The sequence below is a fragment of the Rhea pennata genome, chromosome 2 (assembly GCF_028389875.1).
Source record: "Rhea pennata isolate bPtePen1 chromosome 2, bPtePen1.pri, whole genome shotgun sequence".
In the NCBI taxonomy this organism is placed as follows: Eukaryota; Metazoa; Chordata; class Aves; order Rheiformes; family Rheidae; genus Rhea; species Rhea pennata.
Window position 1 is genome coordinate 60,093,319 of NC_084664.1, and position 23,364 is coordinate 60,116,682.

At 37.6% G+C, this 23,364-nt stretch overlaps 1 protein-coding gene across 1 annotated transcript in view; it reads left to right on the forward strand.

Moving 5' to 3' along the window:
* CNTNAP2 (contactin associated protein 2) overlaps positions 1-23,364 on the forward strand; it is a 1,099,877-nt gene that overhangs the window by 743,054 nt on the left and 333,459 nt on the right. The window contains exon 12 of the mRNA XM_062569605.1: positions 6,908-7,027. Within this exon, the coding sequence (XP_062425589.1) occupies positions 6,908-7,027 (120 nt within the window). The remainder of the gene's footprint in view (positions 1-6,907; positions 7,028-23,364) is intronic.

The following is a 23,364-nucleotide window of genomic DNA, read 5'->3' on the forward strand; positions in this document are numbered from 1 at the left end:
CTGTCAGTACCTGAAATCTGGCTCTGTAGCTTGCAGTGAGTTGCTCCTGGCTGAAGATCTTCGTTCTTGTCATGCAGAAACTGCTGTCTTTGGAAGTCCGTTGAAGTTTAGTTTGGAGAGCTATGAGTGGTGCTGCGAGGCAGGTTTTGTGTGTGTGTGTTTTAATCCCCCCCTTTTGTTTGTGGGGAGAGGATATTTGAGCAAGTATTTTTAAAAGGATTTTTAAGTCAAGCAAGACTTTTTTGAAAAGAGGTTTTTAGGGGCATGCAGGAACATGCTCTTTTGATGTTTAGTAAACAAAAGTTGTGAGAAAATCCAAAAGCAGAAGTCCCAGTTAGCTTAGAATCCTCTATGCAGATTTTTAATGTTCTGATGCTCTTTTTAAGTGAGTATCCCCACACTTCAGACAAATGAGTTGAAGTGTGCTGAGTCAGCCTGCAACATGTGGAACTGCGCATGCATCTCAAGTCGTGGTGGTGATGGTTTCCTTCCATCCCTATTCTCCTTAACTTTTGACTTGTAGTTTAGTTCAAATTTCATCTCATAGCTGAGGGTGTTTAGAGCTTCTGTAAACTGACAACCTGAAAGGGTGAAACTGGGAGAACTTGGCAATGTTCAACAGCCAGTTTGGGGGTGTGGTGAATTTGCATACTGCTAAAATACTACTTAAAAATATACTCACCTGTTAAATATATGTATGACTATGTTTTACTAAACTTCTGCTTCAATTTGCAGTAGTGCTTGTTTAAAAACAGCAGTAGTGTCATTAAAAGGAACTGAATTAAAAGCGTGACAAACCTTATAAGCTTGAATTCAAGGAAACTGCTGTGGTGGATATTCTTGTATTACCTTGCAAGGATGCCTTGATACAGTATGGATTTCTTGGAGTGATATTTTCGTCTCATTATCATATCGGAAAAGGGGTGTTTTGGAATGTGTAAAATTAAAATACTTGTTGACAGTTGTTTTTCACAGACTTTTAACAATGCTTGTGTACTTGTTCTAATTTGACTATAATTGAAAACTGAATTTGGAGTTTGTTTAACTTTTCTTGTTAAGGATTATGAGGACAGAGATCCAAAATACAGAATTTTCATGTCCGAACTTTAAACATCAACAGGCATGAGGTTTGTGTCAGACCATTGCAGTGATTCTCCTATGGAATAATAACAACTTTGAAACACTGTTGCTTGCACAGTGTGTGTTGCTCTTTCTGGTAAAAATGAAGTAGCAAACTGTCAGCTTTCAGCCTCATGCCTTCTTAAGGTGAAGCATTAATGTCGGACCACGTATCTGGGGCTCGGACGGGTTTTTGTTCTTGTATATAACTTGCTTTGAGTCCTGGTGAGACTTCTGGTTTGCTTAACTTGCAATAAAGATTGTCTGACACAGTCTCTCTGCCAGCGTAGCTTTAGGATGTAAATGGGTGGGATAGATTTGTTGTTGATGGTACTGAACAGAGAGAAGCTTCTGCTGACAGAGCGGAAATTAACTGTGTGTGTATGTGTGTATAGACGTATATATTTAACACTTGTGTATTCAGTTTTGCAGTTGCTCTTCTGAATATATTTTAAAGCAGTAAAGGGAACTCATTCCTTTCTTCAAAATAAACTCAAGGGGTTGGTTGTATATGTGGACAAGTGAAACAGTTTTCTATTATGAAATCCAGATGTGTGACAGTTGCTTGATAACAGTGACTGGGGAAAACACATTTGTAACAGAAGTAGTGGGTCTTCTAATACAGTGGGCCATCTCGGGGAAGATGTTTTTGTAATCTTATTATACTGCAATAATTAATATGTAAGTTTGACTTCAAAAATTCGTTAGTAGTATGATGCAGGATACTTACTGCTTCGCTACCACACTGCAGAAGCTTAATTAACTATTATCAAAGATTTCTCTGTGACTGCTAACAAGATAACTCTTAAAATGCATATTTTCAGATCATAATGTTTGCAGAAATCCCTGAAAAGAATTCATAGAGGCCATAGAAGGTTAATATTTAGGTAGTAATGGTAACTTGGGTATATGAGAATTTTAAATGTCCTAATTAAAAATAATGGACTAGAGAAGAACTGTAATGAATACAAAAAAAGATGTTTTTTTATGAACAATGCTGAAACACTTGAGGTTTTAGGTTATCAGGAATAATCTCAGTATTTTCTGAGCCTTAACTGCCATTTTCTGTTTTGCTGGTACTTCATTTCTGGAGAAATGATCTAAATAAGGCTGTGAAAGACAATTTAGCTCAACAATTCTGGCTGTAGCATATAGAGAGTTATCCTAGTTGCAAATTCTTTTCAGTTCTATGACTATAATTATGCCATTTCACTAGTCTCCTGTTTCTCAAATAAGTTATCTTTTTTTTCCCCCTTTCCTACCTGTTTTTTTTCCTACACATTTCAAGGGCTTCCAGACTTGATACCGACTTGAACAACATAAATCTAAGCACCTCACCATCATTTAGTTTTCAGTATTTTTATTTGAAGTCGTGGAGAGATCTAGCTGGACTCTGTGGATATGACTCATCTCTTTTGTCACTTTTCCTAGCCTTTCATTCTATCAATTTATATGGATCTACACCTTTCTTATGCTGCTATAAAGCCCAGGAGACTTAACTCTCTTAAAGGGCTATTAATGCAGGAGTTTATCCCCTACAGCAGCTGCATTCACTGACAGAAAGATGTTTACGGTGTTTTAACATATTCATCAAGTCAGATAGTGCGGACTGTTAAGCTCAGGCTCCTATTTATAATGAACTTACTTCTGAAACAGGCTATTTGTCAGCCCTAAAATGAAAGCTGCACCTTGACATAGCATTGAGAAAGCTGTAGTTTGCCAAGTTGCTACTGAAGCTCTAGGAGAACCTCACGTAGGGTGACAGAGTTGCTAAATCCGTCCTGTCATTTGGTTATTCTGCTTTCTAAAGATACCTCTCCCAACTGGCACTGATGTTGGCTAGCTCTCTTTTGATCTTTGTTTTTCCACACAAGTCAAAGTAAAAGCAGGATTAGGAACACCTGCTCCCCTCAATGAGCAAATAGCGGTTGAAATGTAAGAGAAGTTGACTGTTTCTGACTTTCAGCTAACAACTAGGAGCTGGAAAAAGCTCTTTTGTAAATTGGTTTTCTGAATGATTTAGTTCTCCCCAAGTGTTCAAAATTGAGACACCTCAAACAAGGAAACAAACGTTGTCTTCCCCATCCGCCTATACTGCCCTAGAATTTGGGCAAACAATCTCTCAGGAGAGGGTGAAGAGAGAACCGATAGAGAAACGCTATGGTGTAAAGGATGCAAACTTTTGTGGTGATAGAACAAGAAAAGCTTTTTCTTACTCTGCTTTGCTAGCCTGTTATAACTTCTAGGAAAAGAAACTTTTACTATCAAGCAGTGCTCAGGCCTACACTGGTCAATGATGAACTTCAAAAACCACTGGTAGTTGCTTTTGTGAGCTGATTAAAATGACTGGATTTTCTGCCCAGACTCCTACAGTTAAAGCAGCTTGGTATTTCACGTCAGAAGTTAAAATGAGACCTTTCTTTGGTATTTCTTTTCATTCCACATTAGAACACAGCCAAGGTCTTTCAAACTTTAGCATGAGATGGGTTTAGTGGTCTTGGGTTGATCTGTATTATTCAGGTAACTGAACTTTTAAAAAGACTATACCATCATTTTGGTGGTGCTCTTATTCCCTTATTTCTGTGGGGTTTGTTTGTTTGTTTGTTTGTTTTTTCTCTTCTCTACTTTTTACTTGACCCTCAGATCTTAGATTACTGTTCTGTGCTGTCCAGGCTTTCATCTCATATCTCTTACTGGCAGTATTTGACATGATATGAATGAGAGTACCATTTGTAGGTTTGGGGTGTTTTATTTTGTCCCCATCACTTCTCCCCCCTCTCCCCCACACCAGTCTTTCCTCTAGGGAAGAAGACAGACTTATTATTCTAGCACCTGGATATATTATGCTAGAAACTGCTTGGCTGGACAGCAGGGAATGAGTTTTGCCCTTGACTTGAAAGATTTTGAAGTTTAGTACTATTATGTATTCCTAAAGGGATCCAGATCATGTATTTGGGCCACGTACCAAGAAAACAAATGTATGTTTTTGATGTTGTAATTCCACTGGCTTTAAAAGCAAAAACGGTTGACCGTTTGTCATGATCGTATCATGTCTTGCTCTCCTCCCCCTCAAAGCTGCCTCATCTACCTGGTGTTTGTCACTTCTGTTGTGCTGTTTGTTAGTGGCTTCCCTTTGCTATCTGAATTCAATGTTAAGTGTTTTCTATCGAGTTTCTCCATGCATCAAATATGATGGTATGCTTTTCCTGTTGCTTCTTCACTAACAGCTATTTTGTCAGTGTGCGTACTTCACTTTCCCTTTCATGTTGCTCCTACATTGCTGTTACCTGATTAGTATGTTACGGTTCCTTGCACCAGTCTACCCTTTTTTTGTTTATTCCTGACCACTCATTTTTAAGGTCTTGAAGTATGCATCTACATATATATCAAGTTAGCCAAGAACCTATGCACCCTCATAAGAACACATTTTTCATATCTTGAATTCATTTGGAACATCCCACTGTCTTGTCCTCATTTAAGGACCTAGAGCTTCATTTCTGTTGTGCATATGTTCAACACATTGAAGCTGAACAAATGCTGACTTACCAAGAAGCATCCTGGTCTGTACTATTAAAGAACTACCTACTATTTCCTATTTCTCCCATTCCAGAAGAATAGAAAGAGGGAAGCATGTGAACCCTTTAAGTTTCTGTTGAGTATTTAGTATCTAGGAACAAATGAGTATTTGATGAAATAATGCAAGTTACTCATTTTGTCTTCTATATAACAGCCTTTATATAGATACCACTACAATTCAGAAAAATCATTAAAAAACTTGGAATGGCGTAAGTTGGCCTTTTTAAAAAGGTGCAATGTTGGAGAAAGACACTGTATGGCCCTACATGAAGATCTGTACGCTGCAAAGCTTTCTCTTTCTTTCTTTCTTTTTTTTTTTTTTTTTTTTTTTTTTTTTTTTTTTTTTTTTTTTTGCCTTACTATTCAGAAAGGAAAAAAAAAACAGCTTCTGGGAGGTTGTAAACAGTATATGTAATTTTCTCTACTTGTTCTTGAATGTGCCTGTTAAAATTTGTTACTTGGTATCATAGCAATTATATTAAGGGAGTTGGTATTTTGTGATCCAGTTTGGATGGTGCGTAGAGAAATCTTTCTGAAGAAAGCTAGTTACGAATTCCCTAATGTTACTTTGCAAGTGAAAATCAGCACAGAGTGTCTGAAATCAGGCACAGTCTCTCTTTGGTAAAGAAAGAATCTGTTGACCTTAATTTGGAGAGCAAGGCAGAGAAATGACTCGGAATATTTCACAATTTAATTAAAAGCATCCACTTGTATAAAAATGACTTTGACCCCTGTAACAAACAAGTAAAGCTTTTTCCAAAACACTATTTCTTTGTAGCATAGACAGATTCTCTTTGCATGCATGGGTGGAGTCTTTTATCCTGCATTTGTGCTGAGTCAGAATTGGAGATTTCCCACCCCTCACCTCCAACTTAGCTTTCCTTGCTGTGTCTTGATAGTTGGTGGGAGGCCTTGAGAGGGGCAGGGGGAAGGAAGTCTGTCACTTGCTTACTTGGAGTCCAGCAGAACAGCTCTTCCTTATGGATACTTGAAATAAAGCCAGCCTTAGCAAGGTGATAACTTGTAGGAATTGCCAACAGATTAGTTGAATTTGTAGAGTGAATATGAAGTCTGGTTAAACGAACATGTAATTTTTTTCTTATTTTTTTCAGCAGTTGATTAATTTCAAACTAAAAGAGCTGTATCGTCTCGTCCTTGGACAACAGAGAAGCATTAGACATCATTTAAAATGTTGTGTTCATTTTTTGATCCAAATTCCAGAGGAATATAGTTATGTAAATCACAGAACAGTTGAGGTAGGAAAGGACCTCTGGAGATTGCCTAGTCCAACTCCCCAATTCTTTAGAAAAAAAAAAAAAAAGCATACATACATACACACACATACACCTTTGTGCATAAAGTGATGTATCCATATATAATATATCTACATAAGTCATTAATTTCAAAGAAAATACAGGAGTTACTAGAAAAGTCTCTCTTGGCAATGCTTATTACGTTGTGATGTCTAGGCTATTCATCTTACTGGAATCTGAAAAGCAGTTTTACAGTTTTGAATGGAAAGCAGTATGGAATGGTCAGTCATTTAATTAAAGCTAAATCAGTTATTTACTAGAGGAATTTTATTAAGCATATTGAGAACACTCTAGATTCAACTGGAACGGAGTATCAGTTAGGTATGTAATAGAGTAACTGCAGAGCTGCGCAGAGGGTGAGCATTATGCATAATGAGAAACGTTACTGTTTTGAAACTTGGTTTTGCTCTGAATTTTAATAGAGCAAGAAAAATTCCAAGATCTATTGAGAGAAAATTCAAAGATTTTGAACCTTTAAAATATATTTTTTTTAAAAAGGCGTTGAAGCAATAGAAGCATCTTCATTTATAACATAAAACTGTAAATGTGGTGTATAAACAAAGTTGTGAACCAAAACCATATCAGAAAAGGTTTGGAGTTACTCTTGAAAATGTTTGTATGTGGCTGGTTTGTTTTGTATGTTCTTCAAACTTGTTGGAATTGGCTTCTCATTCTGACTTTCACATGCAAAAGTAACTGAAATTGTATACATCAAAATTTTACAGAACTTACTGAATCTTTTCGAAATGTATTGTTTTCTGTGACTATCGGTGACATTAAAGTTAAGCCAAAGGTATAGTTCTTGATATAATAAGGAATCTGATGTCAATATATTGTCGTTATGGATCCTCTGTTCCAGGATTTGAAGATCCTTACTGCTGTGTCTTACTTTATTCCAGCTATTTATGAACTCTCATGTGAAGCATACAAACACTTGGGCAAAACTTCAAATAACTACTGGATAGATCCAGATGGCAGTGGGGCACTGGGACCTTTGAGAGTTTACTGCAACATGACAGGTAACTGCATTGTATTCACTAACTTTTCTTTTCTTTTTTTTTTTTTTTTTTTTTTTTTTATTTCAATATAGTTGTGATGGAGGAAGGCCTATTCATATTCTTGGCAAAAGAAAAATAGGTGCCAAAGGTTTTTAATGAGACCATCAAAACTGCAGGCACCATTCAGCATAGTCTGGGAAAGGCATGCGCTGATCCATTTCATTAGCTTTTTGAAACACAGCTATTCATGGTAAAAGGCTGTATCTGTGGTAGTGCATCCAAAAAAAAAGTGTGGTCAGTCACCAAACTCTGATTTAAACATATTTGTAGAAAACTAGTTGAATAATATCTGGTTCATGGAGTACTTGAAGGCAACTTTATAGGAATGTCATAATTTTGTTTCTGTCCAGGTATTACTGACTTTCCCACACTGACAACTATAAGCAAAAAAAATAGAAAACATTTGTGAACAAAATTTAGAGTTTTTTTTGTTCAGCTATTTTCTCATCTTTCTCTTAAACAAGATAAGTCATTCTAATTCCAGTTAACTTTTGAAACAGTATATATTACTGCATTAAATTATTTTGATTTCTCTTTAATTTATTCTTAGTTTCTTCTGCTTTTAACACTATTTTTGCGTGCGTAATATTCTATCTGGACATTCTCACAGGAGAGATTTTGTCTTACTCCTCAGGGTTGCCATCCTGAGGTAGAAAAATATGATGATGAAAAACAAAGGGTGGGTCTTTTTGTCCTCCCTTTGGGAGTACATTTTTTGGTCTGTTAATACATGATACTGTCATAACATTTTTACCTCCAATGAAATATTGGGCAACTGCTTCAAAAGATGCATCTCCTGACTTTCCTTAAATGTCTGCATAATAAATGCGTAAGAGTTGCATTGGAAACCTGGTACATGTCTGATTCATCTGACTTCAGGACCAGCAATAAGAATCTAAAGGTGATACGGCAGGTTGAAACAGTAATACTACTTCTTTAGAGATCACAGTACCTGAATCTCATAGAGCATTTTCTGGACACAGAGACCTATACATATTTGGACCTGGGAATGGGCTTTATCTTTTAACTGACTTGGCTGGGACAAATTTAGCCCCCCCCCCCCCAAAATACCCAAAAGGGTATACAGGCAGCAAACCCCAGAGCAAGTTCTCCTAGGCTGACAGCCTGTCGGAGAACAGAAGAATACTGTTGTTTAATATTGCCGTTAAGTTGTGTGTCTGAATAATAAATTATAGCCCTAAAAACAGAGCTTGATCTGAGCTCTGGGAGGTTTACCAATGTTTCTTGGACCAGAAAGACAGGCCAGCCAATCTGTACTGAGGCACAGGTGTAAAGGCAGTCTTTCAGATAAGTGGATCCTTACCCACTTAGGGCTTCCTAAATCATAACCAGCACCTTGAACTGTATCTGTAACTAATCAGGTGGGCACTTCAGGGAACAGTGCCAGGAGTTTGTGATATATTACAGTGATTTCTCCTATTCAGAACTGCTGTGTTCAGCAGCACTAGCTATGGCTTTTAAGTAGTCTTCAAGGGTAACTTGTAAAGTAAAAATATACTGCAGCAATAGTGTTAGCATGAAAAACTGCACCTCTTCAGGACTATGGCATCAGTCACTCATGCTGAAGTTAAACACACAGCAAACTGTCCCAGTAGTTTGTTCAAAACTAGAAAAGACACAGATAAGAATATTAGAAGTAATGATTTGATCTTTCTAATTCTTGTCTACAGCACAGTTTCTGGAATAGGCATGTACATAACTTTCCTAGCCAGTGGAAGGAGATCATGAATGATAGGAGAGATGATATACTGCTCATTGGTCTTCTGTGGTGTAGATCGTATCCAAATGAAGTTTTCTGTTTTGATGATAACACTCTCATCAGCAACTCCTTACTACAAAAAAGACATTATACATTACTATGAATATAATTCTCTATGTCTCCATTAAAATGCAAATGACTGCAAGCAGTCTGTGAAAACTGAGAAGCAATTTTAATCCCTACTTCTAAAAGTGGAAGACCACTCTGTAACAATCTTTATTCTGAGGTAGTTTAGCAAAATATTATTAACACATCACCTGTATGCATACTGTAAGTACCTGTACACTCCAATTGTTATAGCATTTATCTCCTAATTAGCAGTAGTCTTAAGCGCTTAAAACTTTGGGGAGGAAAGAAAGATTTCCCCCCCCCCCAGTACAAAATTCACAACACCCTAAATGCTGCTCTGAATTGATGTAAAGTAGTATCAGTAATACAGGAACTAGAAAGGAGAGAAAGAGAATGAAGGCTTAACTGTTTCTTCAATAGTGTATTTCCATAGGACTCTGTAGCAATGTTATATCTCATAATATGACAAGAGGTACTATAACACCTGATAATTCTGTTTTTATCATAACATAGTTCTAGTATCAAAAATATGCAGTATTATGGCCTTAGTACTGTATTTGAAAAGGAGTTTAACTGAATTACTATTATCTTTTTAATGAAGATAGAGCTAAATAACCTACAGACCTAGCTACAGTGAATACAATGCAGAGTATAAAAAGCACTTGATCCCTGCAAATGGCAGGATAGTCATATTCTCTTTTAACAGAGGCATCCTTAAATGTTGACAACTGCATTTTCTTCTCTGAGAATCAAATCTGAATGTTCACATGAGTGCAGTACTCTAATAAGTATCTTAAAGCACCACTTAAGATACTAATAGATGCTTTAAATATTCCTTGCTTCAGTCAGGTAGAACTGGCAAGTAAGAGCATATTAGTGAGTAAAAGGGTCATGTAACTTACTGGTTTGGCTCATAGGGAATAGTAGCCCATGAGAAGATTGGATTTATTAGTAAGGAAAGTACCAATTTTCCTGAAAACAGGATAGCTTGAGGATATGTGCTGGTATCACACTTGCTTTAGTACTGTGTTACCAGTGCAAAATGCTGGAGAACAAGCTGCATGCTCTTGTGACCATAAGCTTTTAGGAGGACAGATAATACCCTAAAAAGCTGTGGAATTGTATATCTGGAAACTGGATCTCTACCTCTTGAGTACTGTATCACAAATGTCATAGTTTCACTGTTATGTCATCCTTTCATCTGCAGTTTCTGTAGTCTGACTGTGTTAGAGATCCTAAATGGATCACTTTATAAAACTGAAGAGAAAATTACAGTTCAGTAGACAGCTGTCTGAGCATATATCTGGATATAATTCATGTCTATCTTTAGTGTGTCTTGATTTAGTAGACTAGCATATGTCACGTTGGCGAGGCCTGCCCTTCACGGATGTCCCTGTGGTAATTGAAAAAAGCTCTCATTTCTAAGATATCCTTGGTTATTTAAAAGCGCAGTCACATGCTTAAAAACATACGTGTGTGTGCGCACATACACTTATAGAAGCCATATATGGTGCCTGCAGATTACTTTGTATTGTCAAAGAAAACATCCACCCCACCATACTCTAGTCCATGTCTTCTCTCAAGCAACTTTTACATTTAGAGTTCTGCATTTCAAAAACAGAGAAATTGAGCACTTAAATGTTGCCCTCGTAGGCTGATATTTTGTATTTAAATACTTGTTTCTGTTGTAGCAACAAAATATTTCAAAAATTGTAATGCCTGTTCAGCAGTTTTCCAAATACTTATCAATAGAAACTATGTAAACTTTAAATTTTAGGAGTTCTTCCCCCCCCCCCCCCAAAAAAAAAAAAAAAAAAAAAAAAAAAGTTCACCTAGTAGTAGCTGGAACTTTTCAAATGTGGAAGACCTTTTTTTTTTTTCTTTTTTTTCTTCTTTTTTTCTTTTTTCTTGGAGCTGTAGTGTGATATTCTGCATAACAACTAGACTGTCCTTCAGGTGAATCCAACTTGTGGTCCTGGCTCTGTAGGGAACTCTTCCAAAAATCCATCATCTTTAGACTGGGTTCTTAGGTTATTACCCAGTTTCAAGGTCAGGTCTGCAGTGCAAAGTTAGGTTCTGGATTTGGGTGGGATTTCACCAAGATGGAAGGTACCCATCTCAACAGCCTTCAAGGTTTTTAAACTTTGAGTACATTATAGCTTCATCCTGCGCTCCTGTGACTTCTGGTGTTTTTAAATCTCTAGGCTTGGGATTCATTTCTCAATTTTCTTTCAGCTCTATTGAGAGAGACACGTGAGAAGTTAATATTATTCCCCATTCTTTCTGTATCAATTTCTTTTGCCTTTTTTCCGTCTGTCTCAAGAGGGGGAAGGCGGTCAGGTCAGATTTATTAAACTTGCTCCTATCTGCTGTGCCTGTCCTGCAGGGCCCTTCCAAGGGGAGGGGTGGAAAGCAGAGAACCCAAAAGCAGAGAACTTTGGTGTGTAGTTAATTTAAGCTAATGGCTGCATGAGATATCTCTAGAAGAAACAGACCTGCACTACTTTTGGTGCTCATTGAGGCTTTAGACTTAGGCTTGGGAAATTGTAATCTTCCTTTTTTCTTCTGCTTCATCATTTAAACCACTGATGCAAAGCAAAACTGAAAGGTTGCCTAATTTGTTTTACTAGGAGATATGTCCGTTTTATTCTTTCTCTTGGTCCTGAAGTCATTTTGTCCCTGCAATCTGGCTTTTATCTCATTTCGGTATCCAAATAGCTGCAAGCATAATAGCTCCATTTGAATGGTTCTTGCCCTATCTTAGTACAGTTCTTTGCCTGAAGCTGCACATCCTCAAACACTTTGAAAAATCATGATGCACATTCATAGCCTGCCTGCCTCATTTAGGTCAGTTGTACGGGGTCTTGTCTCTGCCCACTTTCACCCTCCCTCCTGCCTCTCTCTTTTTTTTTTTTTTTTTTTTTTTTTTGGCATATGTAATGATTACTGCAATGACTTTGCGAATAGGCATTAAACAACTGTGACTGTCTATCCTGTGATATTTTTGTCTCCTTGTTGTAAACAGTGGGTCACTAGAGTGCTTTTTACTATGACGCATGTAGAAACATATGGCTTGAATATAAATGTGCCATTCATCACTACATACTGATGAAAAGTGCCCCAACAGTGGTAAACATTTGGTTCTGTTGCATATATCTGTACAATTAGTTTTCAAGATGAGACATTTTCCCTGAAAACTGATTTTTTTTCACAACTTCCAAGTTATCACGTTTTTTTTAATGCATACATATCTATATTGCATGTATAAGAATTAAATCATTCAAAATTCTTCATTTCTTATCTATTGATGATTCCTCCTGCCCCCACCTCAAGAAGCTTCTCAGATTTGGTACAGGAGGGAAATAATGCTTTGTTAGTTGTTAAGTAGAGGCCCACAGTTAGCCCAGTCAAAGACAGTAACTTCGTCATTGTGCCGTGTTAAGTAGTCTCACAATAATGGAAGTACAGGGACCTTACCTAGTGATCTCATTGCAGAAAGCTTCCAATTTAGCTAATATACAGAAGAAAAAACAGTTTAAGTGTTTAGACTATGACAGGTGAAGTTTTGATTCTTAACTCATTTTTATTTTAGTTGTAAAGCTTTGTTTTGAGACTCTTATTGATCTGTCAGATGCTTTTGGAAATGAAAATGACCTTTAAGGGGGAAAAGGGGGAACAAATAATTTGGGCAGACTGAAGCTGTTACTGCTCTGGTTGGTATCTAAGCTTATTTCCTTGAAGATGAAACAAGAGCAGAAACGACCAGAGAAAGAGAAAATGAAAGAAAATGCTGGGAGTGGAAAGGGAGGAAGAGGGGGAGAAAACATCAAGCTGTTTAAGATGTTTGGTTTGGGCCAGTTGGCTGACCAAGGTAGACTCTCCCTATGCCAAAGAGAGAAAAGATACCAAGGAAAGAGGAGAACATTAGTTATTGAAGCAGCAGGTGATCATGTTGAAAGCAGCATCTCTGATGGCAAAAATCTAGGAAGATGGAGAGCTCCTCATCTTAGCTTCAGACTAAATTTACAGACTTGCAAAGACCTGGTAGACAGAACAGACTATGTTTGGCTGAGACTTCCTGCACCTCCTCTTTTACTTTGTTGATCTGGAAAGGCTGGGAGAAAATCTGTGTGGTGTTTTTTTTGGGGGGGGGGGGGTTGTTTGTTTTTACAAAGCATGCCCTCTCAATCCTAGGTTTCATAGATACATCTTTCAGTTTTGCCTTTTGCTTTTCTATTATTATTTTTAACTTATGATGAGTTTAGCACTTATGTGAAAATGTTCTTTGCAGTACTCAACTGTATCATAACAGGTTTGGTTAGTACCTTTCCTACCCATGCTCTAGAGCACAGTATTTAGCTGTTGGTAAAAGGAAGATCGGGGCAGGAGGTGTGGTGTATTTTTTCCCTCTTTTTTTTTTTTTTTTTTTTTTTTTTTTTCTCACAGCTGGATGTAAGCTTTGCAAGTATCCTCAAACAATTTGCACACTGTCATTACCAACCTTTGCTTGGACTCAGGTCTTGATTAGTTACAGCTTTTCATCTGGAATCTCTCTGAAATAAATCAGGAAGCTTTTTCTGTCTCAGGTGATCATGGCAAAAGGTGATGTTAGGCACCCTTGTGCTTTGCGATTGCTTGGGGTTGAGTAGTTAAAGTCACATGCTGGACTGTGGGGATTAGTGAGTCCCCTAACAGAATGCGAGTTTGCCTTCATGGCAGACTTCCCCTGGAGGAAGTGGGAAAACACTACAGATTCCGTAGCCCCACTGCACCTCATGCTGAAGCTGCACCTCAAGCACCATATGTTTAGGAGGTCAGACTTGTCCTAGGTGATCACAACTTATGCAAGCACTGCCCTAGGAACTCTATTTACATGAAAATGAAAGTTTTAATAATCTTGGGACTTGCTTTATAACAAATGATGGAACTTGTTGGGGAAAACCTGATCACTTCACACTACAAAAATGTGGTGTCATGACTTTAGGGGTTGCAGTAAGTGGCATTAGAATCTCAGATACTTTATCCAGTCTCCTTTGGATACACAGAACATGAAAAGCTAGCCCAGTTGGCAACTGCAGAGAAATTCTTTAAACCATAAAATGCCTTCTGAGGTCTGCCCTGAAGAGAAGAGCCCCAGTTTGCTCTGTTTCAGTAGAGGACAAAACTTGGGCATTGGCATTCAAGCTAGCTACTCAAGCTGTCAGGTATGAGAAGCATCTCTTCCCATCTGACTACTCTTTTTCATTTCTTTGTATTTTCTTCCTCCCTCACTTTAAACTTTGGAGCAACATAGAAGTTGGAATAAATCTTCTGTGTCATGTCATCTTCCTAGGGTATTTTAAGCACTAATAGTTGGAGCTTCAGCCTCACAGGACACACATCTACAAACAGAAATACTCCTCGTTTCTTTTGGAAATTTTGTAATAAGTTATTAACTGAAATTTAATGGATTTTCTAACTCCTACTGAATTGCAGGACCCTACAACACAGCCTGTGTTTCAAGAAATAGACCCAAAAATAGTGGGGGAAAGGGAATGGCTAGAAATAGGATGATCATCTAGCTGCACCAAAAACACTAATCAAGAGCTATCCAGCTGCTAGGTAGCTACACAGCTTGCATCCTCCAAGAGCATTAGGTAGCTAGCTGTGTGCTGTGTCTGCCTGAATTTTGTATACTAGGAGAGATCATAAACTACTACTACTTTAAACTGCTACTGTAAGGATTAGAGGCAAACATTTAATTCTGAGCCCTCGTTTCCCACTGTGTAGTATATTGGAGATGCAAGGAATTCAGCACAAGCTACTTTAGGCTGGTGATGAGCTTCAGTTATCCCTAGGAAATTGCTTCTGAAGAGACCACTCTTGAGAGCTCAAACTAAGCTTACTTTTCCATAATACTCTTATTTCTACTTCTGTTCACTTCCATCAAATTAAGAGTAGACTGTTACTTTGCCCCTGAAATCATGAGAAAAGTGTTATTTCTTTGTTTTTGATGGTAACATTTTTCTGGAAGATTTTTCTGTTGCTTGGGTGGAGGCAGATGTTGGAATGGTCAGAAATAAACAAAGGAAAAAAACCAACATCGCTGGAGAAGATCTTTCTGTTTCTGTGGACTATGAGGAGCAAGCAAAGCCAAGTGATCAAGAGGCACTGTGTCAAAAGCCTGGAAGGTGCGAGTTGCAGACTTCAGGTGGAGATTCTGGTACACAGAAATATTTTTTTCATATATGCTCCCCGTTATGGCTTCTTTGTCTGAAACGACAGCTCTTGAGCAAGCCATGTACAGCACTGGTCACTTGTGACTACTGATGCGATCTTGTCTTGTTGACAGTGGGACTAGGAAGAAAACCACTAAACTGTTCTAATAATGGCTTCTGTCATTTTCTCTAAAACCAGAATCAATGTAATTTAAACTACAGAGCAGATTAATTTGAAGGAAATATGTTTAAAATCCTGTTAAAATGGCAAATGGTGAATTAAGTTCATGTATTATCAAGATGCATAATGGAGAGATGAAAAGACTACAGACCAAAAAAGAGAAGAGATTCATTCCCCTTAGAATTCCTAATCAGTGTTCAGGGTGCAGCTCTGCACGCTACTTAATTCTCTAAATTAATTTACTTAGAAAAGCAGGTTAGCTGTGCTGTGACTATTACCATGAAAAATTCAGGACTTCTTGCCTCTTCCTGCTTGCTCTGGCACAGATGCTTTTTCAGAAAGGAATGACTCAGCAATGAACAAGCTGCGGCAGACATCCATTTTGATGCGTGCATATGGATGCAGAGGGAAGGTACTTCCGACACGAGTCCTGTACGCAGTCGACTGTACTGAACGATGCTCCCGTGACTCCTTTTTAAGGACCTATAACAAGGAAAGTTAGCACAGAGTAAGGACGGGTACGAGTTTACAGTGCAGTGGAGAGTTGTGTGGAGACTCTGGACAGTCCTAGTGAATACTAAGATCACATACATGTTTAGAGTTTATTGTAAGTCAGTCTTGCTGTTTGTCCACACAAGAAAAAACAATGTGCTGTAACTGTGGTGTGAATTACAGAAAACTTATGACCTTTTTAACTAATTTCCAGAATAGGCCTGCAGTATGGGAATTGCAATATTCTGTAAATCCACCTCCATCTCTGGTCCATCTGGCAAGAGAGACGGGTAGAACTGGAGAAAGCCTGTAGAGTGATGTAAAGGGTGAAAAGGATTTATCCAAGATCATCTGGAAATCAGCTGTTTTTATGTCCAAGGCCTCAGAAAGCAGCTTCTTCCTCTGAAAATATGACAGTTGATGAGAAGATGCTAAGAGAAGACCAGGCTGCTAATGTCTTTGAAAACCAAAAAGGACTTGTTCTTAATTATCACTTTCTCCATAGCATCAACAAGCGATGGAAAGATGATATATCAAGTGCTGTCACAAAGCAGAAGCAAACAAGTGATAGCTAGTCAGCATGGTTTAATGACCATACCCCAGCAGTTGGGAACAAAAGAGCAGCCTGAGAGGCACTTTGCAGTGAGTAAGGAACAACTACAACTGGAAAACCTTCAGAAATCAAACTTTCCCACTTGGGATGACCTGTGGATGCAGCAAACCAGGTCTGTTTAGAGACTCTAACCTGTTAGGTATAAGGGGCTGCATCTACTTCTGTACTGAAAGCCAAGTCTACCTGACTTCAGATGTGTGATATACATAAGTTAGGGTGCCGTATGGTATTTTAATATCATATTAGGTGTCTATGTCAGCCTCTATTGTGTTTAGAGACAGTATTAACTTTTTTATATGCTTCCTGCTTTAGGGATTTCCCCACTTGCTAAACCCAAATCCTTGCAAGGAGCTTGAAAATATTGGCTTTATCTAGTATGTGTCTGTTCTTTTGTGTCAGGACATGCTTCCTCGAGCAGGAACTATTGAGCTAATGATCTTCCATTACCCCGTATGGGATTTATGAGGCTGACTCCACACATACTGAAGCATTCAATAGTAAGCAATTTAACAAAACCTGTGTGAATAAATTATGTACTGCTGCAGTTTCAAATCATGACACTTTAAGGGAAGGAAAAAGTGTTCCACCTCGGCCAGTTCCCTAGTTTTAGTCATTAGTTTACCTATTACCACCACAGTTTTTGAGAAGCATTACACTTCAAACCTGAGATACTTCCCCAGAGAGGTGAGGTTTCTTGATTAGCTTTTTTTTTTTTTCTCCCTTGCTTTAGACAGCACTTGTGGGTCACAAGTAAGAATCATCTAGGTTTAAGGTTTTTTTTTTTTTCTTTTCTTTTTTTTTTTTCCCTCTCTCAGCCCAGTATTGTGTGAGTGCAATGGAGCTAACTTTTAAGTAATTATAAAAAGATATTAAGAAAATTATAACGTGTGTGTGTGTCGTAACTACAAAATATTGCTGTGAAACAACTTATAGGTGACAACATTGGAAATTATTCTATTGGAGGCCTGTGAGCCTCACTGCTTTTTTGGATTCACTTCTTAGCAATAATCTGTGGCAAGGAGTTAGTGCACTCCTCGCGTAGTCCACGGATTTTCCATAGAAACTGCTCAACAGAAAGCCTCATAGAAAGACAAAACTGACTTTGCCCCCCAAAGCTTGAGGGTAGAGACTTCTTTTCCTTGCACTTTGACTGTTTCTGAGTCTAGCGCAAATATACTGTCACAAGCATTGGCTTCTGCCTGAAGATGCTTTATTGCTAATATTGATCTAGGAATTGGTACAGAACTTGGCAGAAATGGTTACTTTTTTTTTCTTGCACTGTTCAGTGAGCATCTAACAAACAAATAGCTTAGCCAGGAAACTGTGTGGGAGGCTTTTCAGGTGGCTGACATTTATACTAGACAGAGTACCTACAAACAGGGTAGCTTTGCAAGTCGTGCTGGGAAGTGGTTGCATTAGCAAGGAGCTGTATTCGTTAACTTGCTTTGTGCGCTGGCATACATTCCCTGCTTTCTTACCCGTCTGTCTCATTGTGTAAACTACATTACTTAGCAGTTATAGGCCTGTGGGAATTAAAACAGAACAACCTACTTAATCACCATCAATGTTTAGAGGGGTGTTCCCAAGTTTGTTTTAGAAATTTTTACTAATCCCACTGTGTGCTGCAACTGTTTCTCTCCTGCCTCATGCTTTTGTCACAATGGCCACCGGTTTTTGCTACAACTGTCATATTAGCAGTAAAATCATGCTACTTAATGCCTAGCAGTGTTGCAAATCTGTGCTGTCAAACACGCTGCAGGGCTTTGTGGCATGTGCAGTGGAAGAGAAGTGCTGCAGAGGCCACAGACCAGCAACCAGCTCCAATTCACTGAATCGCAGATAATGGAATCAAGTTAAAGCAACTGCAATTTCAGCTTTCTTGCTAGGTTACTAATCAATCTTATGCTTTTAGTAGGGCACTGAGTGCCAAACTTGGACAATTTATTTTCAGAATCAGATGTTAATGTTTTCAAATCAAGTACTACTTCTTGAAGACAAAATAAACTAAAGATGATACCTGATCTTCCTGGATCTTGCAGGTCTTGCAACCCTGTAGTCACTTTGAGCACTGTATTGCATAGGGGCACTTAAGTAGTAGTTTATTTCCTGTCTGTGTAGACTTGAGAGAATTCTAGTCTAATTTTGTTTATTAATAGTTTAGTTTAAATGTATTTATGACCAAAACAGTAATGGTGTTGTTAGTATAGGTCTCTTCACATTCCATTTTTCTTTTTCATATCTTTTCTAATTTATATAATCTGTAACTTATTTCTTCAAATTAACGAAGGAGACTTGATGTAGAGCAATTGTCAGCATTACCTGTGTTTCTCTAAGCAAATAGAATAAAGTAGTAGTAAACTCAAAATTCTGAACCAGCTCTGAATTTCTGGCTCGCAATCTTTTTCTTCTTTCAAAACCTAGTTCTTACTGAGTTGTCTGTCCTTTTGTCCCTTTTAAAAGGTTTTGTTTTTTACTTCTTTGTTTGTTTTTTTCTTTCTTCTGGGAAGATAAAGCAGGAAATTCAAGGACCTTTCTTTTTGAGTTGTTTTGAGAACATCTTATGCTTGAGTGAATACCTACCAAGTGACTGGAATAAGTGGATTTTTAATGCAATTCTTCAGAGGACTGGATAGTCCTCCCTGGACAGTTCATCTGTTCTATGTATCACAAGGATTTTGCCATTATTAGGGAAAACTTAGGTTTTTAATGCATTTGACCTTTTATTTTTATTAAATCTAATGTTCACAGAATATCTGGATCAACTATGCATATGCCGATTGTGCCAAGATCTTTTTGTAGAGGTCTTTCTTCTGTGAACTGATCTTTTTTTCGTAGGCGATAAGAATTGTTGTACATGACACCTAGATTTGTATCTAGAAACATAGGTTAATTTTAATTCTTGAATTAATAGTGAAAGATTGTTATCTTACCATCAGTTTCCTGAACTGGCCAGATTGCATGTTTAATGATCTGAAATTTTAGTTAAGTAAATACTCAGTGGATTCCATTATGGTTAAATATAAGCTCTATCAAAATATTTGAAGTGGAGAAGTGGAGGAAAACATTTGGCCCACTTAAATCATTGAAGGAAAAATTGTGTGCTCACTTTTGATTTCTTTCCACACTGAAATAGTGTGCGTGCACGTGTGTATGTGTTTTGATCTGTTGTTAGTATGGAAGAGATACGCAGCTTTAATTGTGCAAGTGTCAACCTGCCTTTGGCAGTATGTAGGCATATGGTTTTCTGCATGTGCGCGGAGCCCAGCAGAGTTGGTAGTCTTCATACGTTTTCAATATTTTGTTGATGGGCTGCACCTACAATCTTCTGTAGTACATAGCATCAGAAGTTAATGAAATAACGAAAATCTGTCATATAGGATTGCAGTTTTTTAAACTGAATATACTTTTCATGAAAAGTATACTTAAGTGAGAAGTAAACGTAGATTTGTATCTGACAGGCAAGAAAAACTTCATAGATTTCCCAGAAGCCATTATTTTAATGAGTCCTAGGTAATTTAATGCATTTCTGATCATGCAGAACCCTGTAGAGATCAGAGGACTGCTTGAATATAAACGAGGGTATAATTTGTCCTTATTGCTCAAGAAAATCATCATTCTATTTGTTAAATAAGGAGAAACCTAATAAAATAAATAGGAAAATTGTTCATAAATGGAGCAGGCACTTGCAGTCCCCTAAGCAGTTGATTACTAAATGGTTTCCATTACAGTCAGCACTTTTACTTCATTCTTATTTACTTTATTCCTAACATCTTTTTATATAATAGTTGAGAAATCCTTTAAAATTCTATGTAATACAGATTCAAAGCAGCTAAGTGTCCAGTAAGGCTGGATGAACTGTGTGCTTACTTACCAATAAAAGAGAAAGGGATATATATGTGTCAGGAGGAGTCACTGACAGAGGCCAAACTGGAGGCCTGGGCCAAAGTTTTGAAGTCTATGGGTAAGCAATTTTTTTTTTTATTAACTGTTTACTGTATGTGGAACCTTGCCTGATCCAGTGGCAAGTGTAGTATTGTCTGTAGTCCCAAAATACCAGGTGGTTAGATGTGAATGTAGATGTTTCCTTGTGAATAAAATTTCTCATTCTTGAAAGAAGCTAGCTGTGCTCATGGCTCCTGCATGTGTTCGGAGCCTCAGTCTGAGCAGAGATAGTGTGGTGTATCTTTTCCCTGACAGGAGTATAATTAAAATGTCCGCTCAGTTCTGTTGGACCTAAGCTACAAAGTTTTCAGCACCTCAGAAAAATCAGTTTTAAAAGTGGAGATACAGAAATGGAGGAGAGAGTAGAGGAGGGAGTTGGAATTGCTGCAAGAATGTGGCTTTATTCATATGTAGAGGGGGTTTAGGTAGACTATGCAGGAGAAACTGGTTTAGGGAGATAAATATTTTTCTGCTTTTCCTTATGAATCCAATCACTGCTGACGCTTAAAAAAAAAAAAAAAAAAGAATTGAAAACAAAGATGCATTGCACATCTGCCAGCAGGATGCCAATAAGGTAGCCGACGCAATAAGAGAGTTTCTTAAAAGTATTGTTTCTGTGTAGCACTCACATTGGGATACGTGCAATCTGGAGTCCTGTTTTCATGGATTGCATACTGCAGAGATAGCTGGAGTCTCTGGAAATGCTGTTCTGAATTTCCTTGACAGAACAATTCTTGTGAAAGTATCCCATTCCCTCAGGTGGAAGTAGTCTCCCCTGTGCTGAGTCAGGGAGTGAGGGATGAGTGGTATGTCAGGATGAGAGGGAGATATAAGGTTGTGCCCTTGGGTTATGAAGGAATTAAAATTTTCATATTCAAGAATTTCCTACTTCTAAGGCTTGAAAGTTTCTTGCTGGTTTAGCATAATCTCTATTCCTCATCCTACAGTATTCTAAAGCGTTTTTAATTTTTCCATTAAAATAGTTCAACTTGTGACCTTCACTATTCTTTTTTAATAAGTACACGTGTGATATTGTCTTTTCTTGGGACCAAGCCATGCCTTTAGCTTTAATTTAGTATAGCAAATTATGGTTTCTTCAGTCTTAGGTTTAGATTGAGATAGAACTAGATCACAACACTCAAAGGATAGTTTTTTTTTCAGTAGACTTTCCTTAAAGTCGCTGACTTTAGTTAGAAGACTAATGAGCTTTGCCTTTTCTCCTAGTGCCTTTATGTGCCACATCTCAACTCACAGGTGTGCTAAAATGCTTTGTATCAATTGTCTTTTTAAAAAAATGTATGGCTACTTTATGATAAATGAAATCAGTAAAGTGCTACGACTTACTGTGGAGTTTCAAGTTGTGATTCGTTTGAGAGATTAGGAACAGAGACTTATGAGGTTCTGTAGCATAGTCATCAAAATTCTTCTGTCAGTCACAGCAGAGCTCAGCTTTAGTCTGCTCTCTGTCCTGGAGCAACTAGTGGCAATGTGTTTTGAATTTTTCTAATGCCCAAGCGCTGAAATGTTTAAAAACTAAGAAACATGATGTTACGCTAGAATGTATCACAGCAGTGTTTGTTTTACATTTAACCACTGATTGAAGAAATCATACCCTTAACTTTAAGCAGCTGAGTTTCATATTTCTCTTCAAATGGCATTTTTAATTTAAATCAGGCTTATGTGCATTTCAGAATAATGAACTTAATAGATGTTCTTGACAGTATGTGATTAAATCTTTGGACTGACATTTTTCTATTTTGAAACACCTTGTGAAAACAAAAAGAGGAAGTATGTTGGTTAACAATGCAAATTTTTAGGTTCCCCCCCCCCCCCCACACACACACACACACTGTGTTCAGTTGCAAATAGCTAAAAAGCAAATGCTAAGAGAAGACTGCATTTCTGAAAATGGAACCCAGTATTTCATGAGAATATCTTTTTGAATTCCTCACTGCAGTCATTTCAGGAAACTGCTTAGCATTCAGTTTTTTTGCCACAGCAATTAGAGAGGCCACTTTTGGTGCATTATATTCCTTTTCCTGAGGAAATGAGAGGAGTCCAATGAGAGAGAGGAGCTGGCTGGATATGAGAGGAGATAGTGGAGGACACTCTTCTTGAGGATTAAGTTGCATCTGTGAAGGGTATGTGGGGGATTCAAGCACTTGGAAGTTGATTGGAGAGAGAGAGAGAGAGAGAGAGAGAGATAAAGAGTATTTAGAAGAAGCATATGGATTTTATTTTATTTTGCTTCTTCAGCTGTGTAGAAATGAGAACTGACCCAAGTTCTCAGGCTGCTGGTCAACAAAGTCCAGGATAGGGTTTCTTAAAGTTCATGGTAATATAGCAAAAGTACCTAGATCCCTTTTTCTCAAAGTATCCTTAGGAATAATCTTTTTGAACTGCAGTAATATTTTTGGTAATTGTAGGAAGCCCTGTTTAGGATCATGAGTAAAGAATTCTATGCCCTTTTGTAAAGGGAAAAAGCAGCAACTGATTTCTTTAAAGTGCATACACTTCAGTGAGATGCTAAAATGAACTGAAAGATGCTTTAAGGGAGATGCATTTCATTTTTCCTGTTTTTTTTTTTTTTTTTTTTTTTTTTTTTTTTTTTTGCTAGGTTATTTCTGAGGCCACGCCCCAAAGGTATAAGCAGCTGTCAATTCTCTAGTGATTGAACTTTAATTAAAAAACAAGTTTCCGCCCTTGCCTATATTCTCTTCTCTGTGCTGAAAACAACCACACTGTTAATTCTTTTATGTCCTTTGTTCTTGACTTTAATGTTTCTTGATCTAAGCTGAACTGCAATCGCCATCTGTTAGACTAGGCATTTAAATGATTGAAGTCCTCCTTCGTATGACCGTACTATGTCTCATTATTTATTCTTCCTTTCAATATATGATCATTTTTGAATTCTTGTTTCTATTTCACCCATATAAGGTCATCTTCTACATTACATCCCAAAGATGATTTAAACTTTTCCCTTACAGGCACTGTTTTCCAGTAGACTGGTGTTTCATGTTATTT